The sequence below is a fragment of the Magallana gigas genome, chromosome 6 (genome assembly GCF_963853765.1).
Source record: "Magallana gigas chromosome 6, xbMagGiga1.1, whole genome shotgun sequence".
Taxonomy (NCBI): Eukaryota; Metazoa; Mollusca; class Bivalvia; order Ostreida; family Ostreidae; genus Magallana; species Magallana gigas.
Window position 1 is genome coordinate 46,209,777 of NC_088858.1, and position 14,768 is coordinate 46,224,544.

At 34.4% G+C, this 14,768-nt stretch overlaps 2 protein-coding genes across 11 annotated transcripts in view; one reads left to right on the top strand and one right to left on the bottom strand.

The window, feature by feature from the left end:
• Nucleotides 1-14,526, bottom strand: part of LOC105323811 (semaphorin-2A) — a 44,140-nt gene extending 29,614 nt beyond the window's left edge. For 5 of the 10 annotated variants that reach the window (XR_010714703.1, XR_004601555.2, XR_004601546.2 and 2 more), the window contains exons 1-2: nt 14,409-14,526; nt 6,455-6,606 (exon numbers count right to left, since the gene is read on the bottom strand). The gene's annotated coding sequence lies outside the window, so the exon portion shown is untranslated. Of the gene's footprint in view, nt 1-65; nt 186-2,710; nt 2,884-3,805; nt 3,828-5,527; nt 5,549-6,066; nt 6,224-6,454; nt 6,607-14,408 lie in introns of those variants that run through there. The other 5 variants (XR_004601547.2, XR_010714702.1, XR_004601553.2 and 2 more) reach the window with 5 other exon arrangements.
• Nucleotides 8,199-10,228, top strand: LOC136269514 (piggyBac transposable element-derived protein 4-like). The gene has a single exon (XM_066087751.1). It carries the CDS (start codon nt 8,431-8,433, stop codon nt 10,183-10,185), a length of 1,755 nt encoding a protein of 584 aa, XP_065943823.1. The 5' UTR covers nt 8,199-8,430; the 3' UTR covers nt 10,186-10,228.
• Nucleotides 14,527-14,768: the final 242 nt, after the last annotated feature.

Below are 14,768 nucleotides of genomic sequence, written 5' to 3' on the forward strand. Positions count from 1 at the left end.
GGGTAAACAACAATCAGTGAAACATGTCAATTACTGCACAGTTCGAAACCATTTAAGCCACATACCGGTGCTTCTTCCCCTCCCAATTCCACACAACAACAGCATAGCTTATATTTTTAATGATATCTCAGGCGGTCTATTTCTGATATATTGTTCACATGCATACGTAATTAGGATACTGTCATGACTTTTTCCTCATTTATATATATGGAAATAACTATAAATTGACAAAACTGTCATGTGATCATATTTAAAATAGTGAAATACACACACTTGTTCTCATTACAGCCTTTTATGGCAATTTCTCATCTCAAAATAGTTAACATTTTTTGAGTACATGTACTAACACCTAATGTGTTCTATAACCCTTTTAATTTCAAACCACAAAATAAACCAAAACAAAATACCAGCAGTACATGCACAGAATGATACGGATAAGGTTGTAAAGTACTCTGATTAATTAGTGATCACTCACAATCATTTCCTTACAGTGCTTCTTACAGTGGCATTACCCAATAGCTGACAACTAAATTCACTCTCACATACAGCCAATTCAAACTCACTGGTGCTCTTGTTTTTGTACAAACTTCCTTTAATCTAAATAACATTTACTATTGTAATTACAAACTGTGTATAGGCCTGCCTTTTATACGCCTGCGAGTTCAGTACATGCCATACATTAAACCTATTTTATTTTTCAGATAATTAAATGTTTTATCAAGATAGTGCTGAAATACACATAATGGTTCTGAGCATATAAAAGACCAAACCTCATTAAAAAGATTTCTCACGGATGATTTTGGCAATTGAGTGATATTATCGCTAAGAAAAAGTCTCAATAAAAGTTCTTGTTCCCACAAGTTTAGATTTGTAACAAGACAGAACTCAAAATAATTGTCACTTCTGCAATGTTCACTGTCATAATCAAGTCTAGTATGTTTAAAATAACCTTGACCCTGGAGCAAGATCAAACTCTTTTCTTTCCAGAGTAAACCTACATGTGGACAACAAAAGTCAGAAACAATAATCTTGACTTATAGGTCATATACGTTAGGAAAAGCTGAAATATGACCCGATATATCAATTTCATCAAAAGCATTTACCCTTGAGATCTACAAGTCACATGACCTTAAACTAAATCAGTTACTTCCCCATCTCAACAGAAATCTGAGTGAAAACAGAAAACAGAGTGGAGATAGATATAAAAGTCCATCACAAGAGGTTTCCATCATTCTCAGAGAGTACCATACATCAAAAACAAAGCATTGTTTCCTAAAACTACATGCCTCCTCTTGGACTTCAAAATGTGAAACAGATCACTAGATTATATAAATATTATAGTACCAAAGAACAAGAGTGTGACATTATCTTAACTACCATCTAACCAGGAAGAGATGTTCAATCACATGTTGACCTATATATTGGTCTTCAACATATATGTCTGACCCACTTACCGATTAATCTATAGACACATCAGTTCCTTGTTTTTTTAAATATGTTTCGATGGGGTTTTATGGTGGGAATTAAATATCTGATAAAACTTCATGGCAATGTATTGATTCTATCTCATAAGGAATTTTTTTCAATATGACACATCCTCATCTTATGAAAACGTCAAATATCTGAGCATGCATCAAATGATACAAATAACAGATGACAGCTCAGAATTTCTCTCCTACTCGAACTCAGGAAAAGGAAAAAACTTTTTGTTCCTGTTCATTGCCTGATGTAAAAAAAAAAAAAATAATAAATAATCAAGTTTTTATTCCAAAAGTACATATGTGGTCATGATAAGGATGGGTCCATTCACTCCCTGGTATATTTATTCCACAGGTGTGTCAATTGAGAAATGCTTGTTAAAAGTCAACATGTTGATAATCCCACACAAATTTGTCATAATGTGTTGAAATTAAACCTAGTATTCAGAGAAGTATGAAAATATACTTTTCAAAATGCTCTAAGATCCTTTTTCAGCTTTTGGCATTTATACTAATAGTAAACATCCACAAAAGTTTATCAGATTTAATTCAACTACATAATTCTATACAAATTGTTCATGTACCCTCTCTCCAGGAAGTCCACCATTATTTGCACTTATGTTAAGTGCCTTATAGAAACTGCTTGACGGTATCTATCAGAAAAAATGAACTCTACCAGTATCCATAAAATGATTTTTGATTCCATAACCCATTACATCACCTGAAAATTGGTTTGATGTAATTCACATGAAAACAATCTAACAGGTGCCCCCATGGAGTGACATTTTCTGATCTTGATGATGCTTTTCAACAGGTGAATGTTTTACAAAATGTACATACCTATTACATAATATGCACCTATTACATCTATGCACCCAAAAAGCTCAAATCAAAATATCTAATAAGAAAATTGCAGATATTTATTAACACACACTCAACAGTATAAAACTTGTATGAAGAAAACATCAAAGCTGATTCTCTTACAATTTTCAACTTTCCCCACATTTCTGTTATCACCTAATATTTAACGACATTTTTATGACCTAGGGCATTAACAAAACCTTTGCCCTTTCTGTTTGCTGCTTGCTTCACTGCAAGAAAAATAATGACCTGGTATTAATTTCCTTTTTGAAGTGCTCCGTGTCATCTGTCAAACTTTTCAACTAGGTCAGTAAAAGCTTCAGCTTCTTCGTTATACACTATATACATGGCCTTGTTAACAATAGCCTCACCTCTGTTTGTGCCATCATAAGAATATGAGAACGCCTTGCCCATGTCGGATAACTGAAGAGGTTTTGGGTGTTCCTCCTTTGACAAAAGTGGCAACTCAATTTCACATCAGTATTTGGCAAACAGCAGTGGAATTAAGACAGCCATATGCATGTATTGTTATATCACATCATATCCCCAGACCCTTTAGCTATAGTACCTGCATGTACTGAAAGTTTTGATCTTTGGTAACCCTGATCACAACAGACCTTTATTGAACTGAGAAAAGGAAATCCATCCCAAAATTCCACAGACTTTCATATCACTCTGGACTTCCTGTCCTTTTTTCAACTTCCTCTTTGTTGGTTATTAATGATTCTCTTGATCCATTCAGACACTGTACATTTGAAATAACTTTTGTAACAATTTCATTGGATGGTGATTTTTAAACACTAACTGCCTTTAAAGCTAATTTTTACCATATAATCTGTGACTTTCTGATCATCAAAATGACTGAACATTAGAAAAAAAAGTGAACAAATTTAAATACATAATGTTAATTAAATTTTAAAGTCTGATCCCAACACAATCTTCAAGGCCACTTTATTCAAGTGAAAATATCAGAGTAAAACCTTGGATTCAAATTCAAAGTACAATTCTTTGCCATCATCAACACAAAGAGTTTATCAAAAAATAAGAAATTTATCTTTAATTTCTTTTGAATGCTTGACATTCATATAGGTGAGGGCCAGTCAGTTCACACCATATCTCCACATAATCATCAAATCCGAGCAACTCTTTTGATCTACAAACAAGTGAAGTAATCATACCTGCAAGCCAATTCCTTCCCTCAAGGTTGGTTTTTTTTTCAGAATTCAGATCATAATTTTGTTACAATCCCTGCTCTCTGTGTAATATCTTCTTAAAATTTATCCACTTATAATAACTTATTCATAATAACAGGTGGTTTCCACAAAAATCTACTCAGTTATAATGACCTTCCAAGAAATAGAGATGCAACATATTGCAGGATTGCAACTGATGCCATCTTGTGTACAGGTGATTTGCTGTGAAATACCTGGGTTATTTCTACCTGGTTCATCAATACCTACCCATACCTGTTTAGTAACAGCAGCCAGTGGCCCAATCTCACTGCAAGCACTGTGCAGTTTTATATCAGGCTTAACCCTGCATCTTTTGCTTGATTTATTTTCTTCTTCTTTAATTAATTTGGATGCGGCATACAGAGTATTACACATCAAACACATTACATCACATGTCTGGATCTAAAGAAAGATAGTAATTCATTGCCTGAGGAAAAAACTAAGAGGTTTTAGATAACTCTCTCTCTCTCTCTCTCTCTCTCTCTCTCTCTCTCTCTCTCTCTCTATTTATTTCAAAACAACAAGAACTTCCATCAATATTACAGTGTTCAGAAAAACTGTACTTTTATTATCAAAGGGTTTTAATTGTGAATCAACATTCTTTCAAGCCTTCAATATAGCAACCACAAACATTAAATTGGTCTGTGTACGTAGATGAAACATTTTCAAAGTTTTCATTTTGTTTCTGAGTCTAGTGCTTCCTCAAATTACTTTGAAATCAAAAGATATTTCATTTCATACATGAACTTGTAACAAAATCCTCTCAATATATGATTATTTCTCAGCATAATTTTATAATAATCATGCTATTTCTGATACATCTCGACAAATGTTTACACGGATATTATATACAATGCATAAATATAGCATAAAAATTACTTCATATAATTTTTCAAATTTCACTTTCCTTCCTTACTTTACATAAAGCCATTAACATTCATACCAGCATGCATATCTAAAAATATTATCGATATTATATTGCTTAACTGAGAATTTCCAGAACATGTATGCACAATTTCACGTTGCACTTTGTTCTCAACAGTACACATGATTTAGTCTACAATCTACACCACACGGCACCAACACCTCTGCTATCTAGATCATACAAGTTGGTATGAAAAGCAAATGATTATTAGTACAGATAGATGCCCTTTGCTGTACTAAAATCAGTTTTAGGGGGAAAATTAAAACATTTTAAAACATGAAAAATACCACGGTTAGCACTGAATGTATGTTATTTTAAAGCAACAAATTGAACCTCTGGGAACATTATAAAATTCAGGACCTACAGTCCTGATTGAATAAGTACAGTACAAAGCACAAAGCTATTATTTTTTCCCCATCATTAGATTACAAGTAGATTTGGCCGGTCAATGCACCCTGTGTTGGGCATAGTTTACCTTTTAATGACTGTAATTAATGAGATTTTTTCAGTGCCTGTATATCTGGTTACCCTAATTACCCTGGGAGCTTGATGGTACATGTACATACCCTGGCTTAACTACCCCAACTATATTTTCACTACCATCGGTACGTCCGGTAAACTCATCAATCACTGTACCTGTACTGCGTGTCTGTTATTTAACAAGATGGAAGCCACTGATGGGATCATTACATACGTCTCTCCACTGAGATTGTCCAGCACACCTGAACTCAGGTGCAACATATAAAGTTCAGATCATAAAACCCAATGGAAAGTTGATAGTTTTTTAACCGATTCAGCCTCAACCCATCACATTAAAAATAAAGAAGTTTCTTTCACAGCATTGTTAGAAAACCTACATAAAAGCTTATGTACATTGTTTACTCTGATCCAGCACCTGTGAGTATGTAATCGATACCTCGGACTAAATTTTTTACATATTATAACCACCCCTAGAAACTGTGATAACAACCAAAACCCTGTGTGGTCTGGCTTAATAATTATTTCATCAACAAAAATTAAGTTTACAGCACCACTCTGTACATTGATCCATCTGTTACCATGTTGATGGTATTCCCACCCTCATCTAAAACTATGATACGGCTTACTCGAACACCAACATCCTGCATGTTTTATAACAGTATGATTATGAAAAATCAATCATGTGGTACATGTATATGTATTACTAATAAGCAAATGAGCTACATGTATCAAATGATCTGAGATGAATGTTATTTACTGCATAGAACAAACCTCTTCATTATTAAGAGCATGAGGGAAGGTCCTATTGACATGCACTTCAAAATGTTGACGAAATAATAAGAATCAATAATGAAAAACTTGGCTTTAACAAGGATGGACCCTATAAATTATGATCATTTCCAAAAATTAAAAAACCTAACACTATTCAAGGTTTGAGTCACGAACATTTCAATGACAAAGTATTCTGTAATGTCACGTTTTATTGTTAATTAAAACAAAATTTAAAAATCATCACCAGTTAATTGCATCAATATGAATCGGGGTTAAAATTCTTTCATTCGAAACAAAGTAAATTAAAATGATACAATACCTCTAAAAATGTGGTCAGTTATCCTATATAATACATTCTTTATCAAATGTCACTGTCTTTTGAAGTATTGGAGTCAATGTCTTTTGAATAACCGTTAAAATCCAATTTAACAACAACGAGAAACAAAACTAATTCAGCTCTATCTCTTGAGAACATGTTCCACATGACATAATGTCTGGGCAGCCATCTGGTATGATTAAAAACAATTCATTTTCATATGTAAACATTAAATTCTACACTTAGTATTCAACCGTACGTAGCTGAGGGCTATATTTGATTCTACCTCAAGGTGAAGCAGACAACTCTGTATAAGTAACATGTCAGACATAAATCTCTCTCTTTCTATCTCTCTCTCTCTTTCTGCCTGTCTTTTCTTCTTTTTTCTTACCTCATTTGTTGATCAATAAACATATGGGTGATAATCCAACATATAACAGACTGGCAGGTCTTTTCCGACAACCAGGGTGAACAAGGATGTTGTGTGTGTGCGTGTGGATTACTCTACAGGAAGCGAGTCGTCATCACGCCTTCGCCTTTACCCTACAGCAAATCAAAAAATGATGTTTAATCAGCCTGAACAAGTAAGGTTTTCTGAAAAAATTGCAGGGAATTTATATATTAAGTGATAATTAAAGTACACAGCAAATTGATCTCAAACAACCTTTTACTTTCATTACTATAAATTTGACTACAATTCAGTATCTTCAATTGTATGCAATATGTACGGTATACACACTGTATTCCGAAATACCTCTAATGCAACTTGGAGGATTATACATTAACTGATGTAACGCAATAACGACACGGCTACAGCATGTCAGTTGATGTCTACATTTTTTTTTTTGTAATACTCTTTTTGTAATAATGTTTATACACTCAACACTGAGTCTGCAAAAATGTTTAATTAATGTTCCCCCTGTTTACTGCATTCCTGCCATAGCTAACTCAAACAGGAACACCCTTCTGAATGGAATTAATCAATTCTATGAAGATTCTGGGAAAAAGAACAATGAAACCTCAATATTAATCACTGTTTTCACTTAAAACAAACAGTTAATGGGATGTTAAGGCAGATGAAATTCTTTCTAAAGTTAGATTTATTAATCAACAATTCTTGAAAGCGCCATGACCATTTTTGAATTGTTCTTTCAAAGTTTCATAACCATGCTAAAAAAAATGTTTTACAATTTGCACATATAAAAGAAAACAAATCAAATACATGTATAATTTAGTGTTTTGAATGGCAAATATGGATCTACATATTCATGAAGTTATTCTTTACAAAGATGACACATAATAAATCTACATACTGGTACATGTACCGGTATATACTTGAATAACATAAACATAAATGTATACATATTCATGCATGCATTTATTTATCATAGATGTTTCAACAAGATCATATGATTATAAAACACCAGTTTAGTATTTAAGCAACAAGTAATGGTCCAAAGTTTCATATTAATTTTTTTTTGTTATCATATGACACAACTTAGCAATCTGCATAAGGCATATCAATAAAAATAGAATCCTGAGACCAAAGTTAATAGATGTCACTGGTTCTCTGCTACATGAAATAAAACTAAACAATGATACTGATTCCAACAAATAGGGGTATTGAACAATCCAAAGGGTATTCAAAAAAGATTGAAGGTACACATATATAAACATGAATTGACAGAGAATGTTAAAGGAAGAAAGAAATGGACATAAAAACTTAGAAGAAGTTCTGGTACAAAAAAAGATTAAAGATCTGACATCTTACAAGTCAGCGTGGTATTTTATCAATATACACCGACAGAACTGTAACTGGTGTACCTGGTATATGTGGTATACAGGTACATATATTTATTTATTAACAATAACTGAAGTAAATACACCTTGAGGAACAGTGATGCCAAAGTGAAGACTTACATTTCTGAATATATTTGTTTTAAAAGAGGCCCATGGACCACATTGCTCACCTGGTAACATTAGGTATGATAAAATCAGCTTGATGGAATCATAATACAAACTATCTGGACAATGTTGTATAATACATGTAGATCCTCTATAAATAAAAATCCATTTTTCCCCCTTGGATATTCTTATTCTCATTACCATTAGTCCCTTTTCTAACAGGATAACTCTTTCCCACTCACTAGCGTCTATGGACGCCCAACCATTATTTCCGCACAAGCGCTTCTCGACGCCCTACTTAGATTACCGCAGTAGCGTCTATGGACGCCTGACCGTGTTTTCCTCGCAAGCGACTTTGGACGTCCCTCTATTTTAAGAGCATATGAAAACGAGACTATGACGTGTACAGGTTCGGGGTAGATACCAAAATGTAGTAAAATTATTGGCCAACAAAAATAGCTTATGCGGATTGCCATAAAGTCACGTGGTACTAAAAATAAAACGGGTTTTACCCACATAAGGAAAACAAAGAGAAAGTTAGAATTCAAAATGGCGGACCTTCCGAGTAACGAAGACATACTACGAGATTATTTCGATTCAGATGACAATGATAGCGATTTTGAGGGATTTTCAGAAGTTGAATCAGATATATCGATACCTGAAGAATCAAGTAGTGAAGAAGAAAGCGAAGAAGAAAGTGAATCAGAGCCAGAAAATGAGGATGAATGGACTGACACGCTGCGTGGCGTCCATGTTGAACGATTTCACGAAGAGACTGGGCCTGTGTTTCCTGCAAATTTCGACGTTCAAACAGCAACCCCAAAGGACTATTTCGATCTGATGTTTAGTCCAAACATCATTTCGGACTTTGTACAACACACAAACAACTATGCCCGCTGGAAAATGGAACAAAAAGGAGAAGAAGACAGCGTGTGGTACGAAATCACCGAACCTGAAATGAAGGCCTACCTCGGACTAAATATTGTAATGGGGATTAATCAAGTACCATCCTACAAAGATTATTGGGCCAAAGATTTATTTCTTGGAAATGAAGGTGTGAAATCTGTCATGACTGTCCGAAGATATGAAAAAATAACGGAGTATTTTCATGTCAGCGACAGAAGATCCGAGCCAGCCAGGGGGACCAGAAACTACGACAAACTTTACAAGGTTAGAGAAGTAATTGTTATGGCAAAAAACAATTTCAAAAATAACTACAGGCCAAGTGGAAACCTTGCAATAGATGAAGCCATGATCAAATGGACTGGCAGGCTTTCATTCAAGCAATATCTACCTGCTAAACCTATCAAAAGAGGAATCAAAGTTTGGATGAGATGTGACTCAGAAAATGCATTTCTGACAGACTTTGACATTTACCTTGGCAAAGGAACTGCAAATTCTGAACATGGATTGGGACACGATGTAGTTACAAAGCTGACCAGAGACTTAACAGGAAAATACTTTCGTGTTTTTTTTGATAACTACTTTACAAGCGTTCAACTTATGCAAGATTTATTGGCAGATAGGATTTACGCTTGTGGTACTGTTCGGATGAACCGTAGAGGATTTCCGGATGATCTGAAAGTACGTCTTCGTCTCCAGAGAGGCCAGTCAATGACGAGACAGAAAGGAAACCTTACAGCATCTGTGTGGCAGGATAAAAAACCTGTTGCTTTCCTGAGTACTCTCAGCGACCCTCGAGCCGAAGTACCAGTGACCAGGCAGCATGGACGCCAGGAGCTGAGAATGACTCAACCCCATTCAGCAAATGAATATAACAAATACATGAATGGAGTTGATCGTCATGATCAGCTACGTATGAAATACTCTCTTGGAAGAGATAGTAAAAAAGCATGGAAATATATGTACTTTTTTCTTGTAAACTGTGCGATTGTAAATGCGTTTATCCTCTTCTCGGCAAGTTCCACCCGTCAGAATTCCAAGAAGAGATATACCCATCTGGATTTCCGAATGGAGCTTGTACATCAGCTTATAGCTGGATTCAGTGGGAGGAAGAGGAAAGCAGCGGAAAATGTGCAAGGGGTCCAGGATGCGGGAAATTACCAAGGACATGAATCTGTGCACATGGGCACAAAAAGAAGGTGTCGTGTTCATTTGACTAAAAAAGAAAGAAAAGAGACTGTTTTTGGCTGCAAAGTTTGCAATGTTCACCTATGTAAAGATGGGTGTCATTTTGCCTATCATAATGGACAATAAATACTTCAAACTGTGAAGTTATGCAATAAATTAGTGACTTTTATTGTTGTGTTTATATTCATCCTTCACATTTGGAGAGCAATATTTCTTTACTAATTAATTCAAATGGACTTTGATAAGCACAGCTGTGAAGGTGAGACCCTCCTGAAAAAGAAAATATATGGTTTTATATACTTGTTAATAAAAATAATCATAAAGCAATAAAATTTGTAAGAGCAGTGTGATTTCTTTGTTGATTCCTGAAAGTCTCTGAGTAAACGGGGTTATCAGTGCTGCTGCTTATCTGTGGAGATAAGCCTGGGGCAGCAGGCTGCTGTGCGAGTATGCAGTGATGCCTTATCTCTATAGCTGTGAGGGGGAAAGAGATAATTTCATTGTCATAATTCATGTGGAGCATTGCAGTTCTCAAAAAGATCCTAAACAATTGTTTATGTATATGGGATATAAACCTACATCAAACTATGAGCCCCTCGTGACACCCATGAACTGTCCTGAGGCCAAAGTCTACACAATTTAAAAGAATCATCTGGCTGAAAGGTTTCTGAGGAGAAGAAGAATTCCCTTTGCCAAAGGGTGCTTTGTGCCAAGTATGGTTGAATTTGGCCCAGTAGTTCTTGAGAAGATGTCGAAAATGTGAAAAGTTTATGGACAGACAGACGGACGGACAGATGACAGAAAAAAATGTGATCAGAAAAGCTCATATAAGCTTTTAGCTCAGGTGAGCTAAAAATAATATTTGCAAATATTTTTACCCAAGTAAAAGTTTAATTTCTTCTAGAACAACTAAAAAACAACTAAGTCTTCATTTGATTCACTGCAGATGAATAATGAAAAGGACATGATCATGATTTAAACAGTCATAGCATCAAATTTGTATCCTATTTTATGGCAATTTAAAAATGCCAGTGTGCTTAAATCACCTGTCAAACAATGTAAAGCCCTTGTTTTGCTCCCTGAGAACATTGATATAAGCCCTCTCTGTCACTAGCCACATTATATACAATCAGATTCATTACATTTTCATTGCTTGTTAACATTTCGCATGATTTAACTGAATGACTGAACCACTGCATCTTCTGATAACTTTGGGGGAGAGCGTAGATAGGCAGATTTATACACAATAAAATATTGTTGAAATTAACTTATTCCTCTGATAAGCTCATTCAACAGTAGTTCAAGCTGTAAGTTACCCCTTGATAAGAATAAGGTACTGGAATACCAGTTCATGAATGTGTCGCATGTTTGTTCCACATGACTCTGTTGCCACTGGCATCTATTAAGTTGACGATTTTGTGACCTTAATTCTGTTTATCAATTAAAGCAAAAATTTTTACCTGGTCACATTTTTCTCAAGCACAAAATTTTGAAAGTTCAACAGATTTGAAAAGGGGAATAACTCAATTTACATTCTTTTAAACTAAAAATTGAGTATCTTTATTCCTCTTTTCTATAAAGCAATAAAAATCAGTCAATGCAGGAGCACTTGACCTGATGTGAACTCTAAAATACTCATTAATTTTGGTTTAAGCCAAAATAAAGTTTACAGCACAATTAAGATAAGATTAACATGCCTTGGACACACAGTGGTTGCTTCAAACTTGCCGTGTTCTCTTTCTGTCGTGGACTTAAAATGACCAATTACTTTGGCAATGGATAGGGTTTGGCTTGACTTGTTACAGAGCTTTTATAAAAGTAAGCAAGGTTAAAGATATCTTGGTGTTTATACATATACCAGTAATTAATATGCTTGATGGGACTCCAATGTCTGATGGTCATGCCAAAGTTAAATGGTCTTTGCCAATTTTTAAAATACCTCGATGGCTTGACATGCCAAAGTTTGATAGTCCAGATGCAGTCGCCAAGGTCCGATGGTGTGAATTACACCAAAGCCTGATGGTCTTAAATAGACACAGCAGGTGACAGCACAAATATTGTTCTCTTTATTCATCATTCCTCACAATGAAATTGTAATAGCACACACAAAAGTAAATTGCATGTAGAGTAAAGAAGAAGAAAAAATTATGTTATTTTAAATTCAGCCCCAACTTGTTTGATTGCTTAGATTTGATCATCACTGCCTAATTAATTCATTTACTCTTAATTTTCATCTCTCCTTCTATTCTACATTTTGAATAGATAGCAGCAATGTCACCAATGACATTTCCATGATGTGACATTACAAACATATCAGACAACATCAGACTTTGGTGTGGAAGGCCATCAGGATTTAACGCAGACATTCGTACTTCAGCATGACCATCAGACTTTGGAGTCTTACAAATATGTGTATAATTTATGAAATTTAATTAAAGAAAAAGTACTTATTACATGTACCAAGGTTGTCTGATTTTTGACACCGACTTACCCTCAAAATTATTTTTTGGTTTTGTATAACTTGTTCCCACTTATAAATGTATTGAATTGAATTGTGGGACAAGTCTTGCAACCCATTTTGTATTGTGAAGGGGGCATTTAAACTTTGTCTCAACAATCATTTTTTGATAGAATAATCAAATATATTTACATTTTCAACTGTCTTTGTCTGTGATAACATTACCAATACATTTTGAACCCTAAAACCCAAGAACTTCATGAAACATGAGACAGTGACACAAAATGGGCGTGTCTTATAACATAACCGAAAAACGGCATTGGCAGCGCCATGTAGTAATACATAGCATGTGCTACATTAAAAAATATTGGTTTTAAAACAATGTTGTTTTAAAGTGCAAAAATTGGAAATAATATAAATATAAGTAATGAGAAATTATTCTTTTAATATTATGAGGTGATAATTTCGGTCGGAAAGTGGTCAAATCTATCATACAACCCTACGGGCTTTATTGGATTTGACTTCACCCTGACCGAAATTATCACCTCATAATACTTAAAGAATGATTCCTTATTCCTTAAATAATAACACCTATTGGCATAAAACACTTGTATGAATTTGATCTGAAAGATAGATCAGTTGCAAGACAGCAGTGTACTCCATATAACTTTGAGTTGAAATACTTTGTGTTATTAACTTATTATGATGCTATAGTCTGTCCTAAATTAATGTTTTGGTCACATACACATATCTGTGAAAGAAGTACAATTGAAATCGATGAAAGGGAAAATATCCAAAATATCTTCATTGATACATTATAATTTTTAACTCAGAAAAAATCACAGGAATGAAGTACAATTCTTTAAAGATTTATAATGGGTAATGTTGACATCTAAATTTTCTACATTCGGAAGTTACTTGGAATACCTTGCACAATTTTTCAACGTTATCATCCAGGTACTTTTAAGCAAAATCCCCATCAATTCTGTATAGTCTTGTTCGACCGGAGGCCAAGCTTCCTTTGTAATTCTCTGCTTGTCAGAGATTTACATAGACAGCTGAGCTCTTTGTTGAACCAGGCTGCATAGACTCCTATATTTTTAATCATGTATTTAAACCTGTTAAGTCAGACAGGTCCAGTTCAATCTCCTGATTTAGCTATATAGCTTGAATAAGATATATAGCTTTATTAAGCTATTCAGAGTAGCTTTATAAAGCTATTTTCTCATACATTATTTTTACATATGTAATTTTGTTAGCATGTAAAAAAAAAAAATGAAAGTGATAGTTTTCAACTTTGAACTGTTCTGTAAACAATGCATGTAAAGATTATGCATCAAATAATGTCTCTTTCAGAGACTTTGCACTTAAAGCTTTAGAAGTTTTGGGGCAAATGATTCATGACCATACAGTTACTTGAACTTACATGCATACTTCTTGATTGAAATATAGCTCAAAACTGCAATGTTTAAATTGTCTGTAATTATTGTTACTTTTTAAAGGTCCATAGTACAAATATGAACAGAAAGAAAATTGCAATTTTTTTGTCTATTTCTTACCATTTACATTTTGTGGAACACTGCGTGTATGATCATGGCATCGGTAAGGACATACTCATGATTTAGTGATTATATTTGCAAAATCATCAATGAAAATGGTAACCCGTGTTATATCAAAGTAAATTATTAACTACTAGTACATGATCTAGTACATGATCATGACTAGCTTGGCGTCAGATGACGAGATGTGTACCTATTTCTCATTTTTGAACTGTTGAATTAACGTATTGTACGTGGTCGAAATCAATCATCATTTTAACTCTGCAGACACCGGACCCCGATAGTCATACACAGATTTCACATTTTTTGAAAAATCATGCAAATATACACACCTTCTTCTCGGATCTCGCTTTGAAATCATCCTAATGATCATAACCATGATTGGCCATTAACATTCGGAAAACAATCGATCATATAATAAATCTGAGGTAATCCGAATATATAGAGGATGCTAATATAAAAAACCACTACCGTCTTCAGTTCCGGATTAATGGCACTTTTGGTCCAAAAGCAAGCCTGATCTACGAAAATGTTTCTGAGCAGACGTTTGGTCATAGACTTGCATTGCTTTTCTGTGCGTACGATAGAGACAGATAACCAGTAGGCTATAAAAAAAAATTAACGTCCAATGTTTCTTATAGGCCTAACTGAAATGCACACAGGTCAATGATCCTAAGTGGAGAATCAGTCAT

Coding starts and splice junctions, on each gene's coding strand:
- LOC136269514 (XM_066087751.1), top strand. CDS start 8,431: ATGCGGATTGCCATAAAGTCACGTGGTACTAAAAATAAAACGGGTTTT.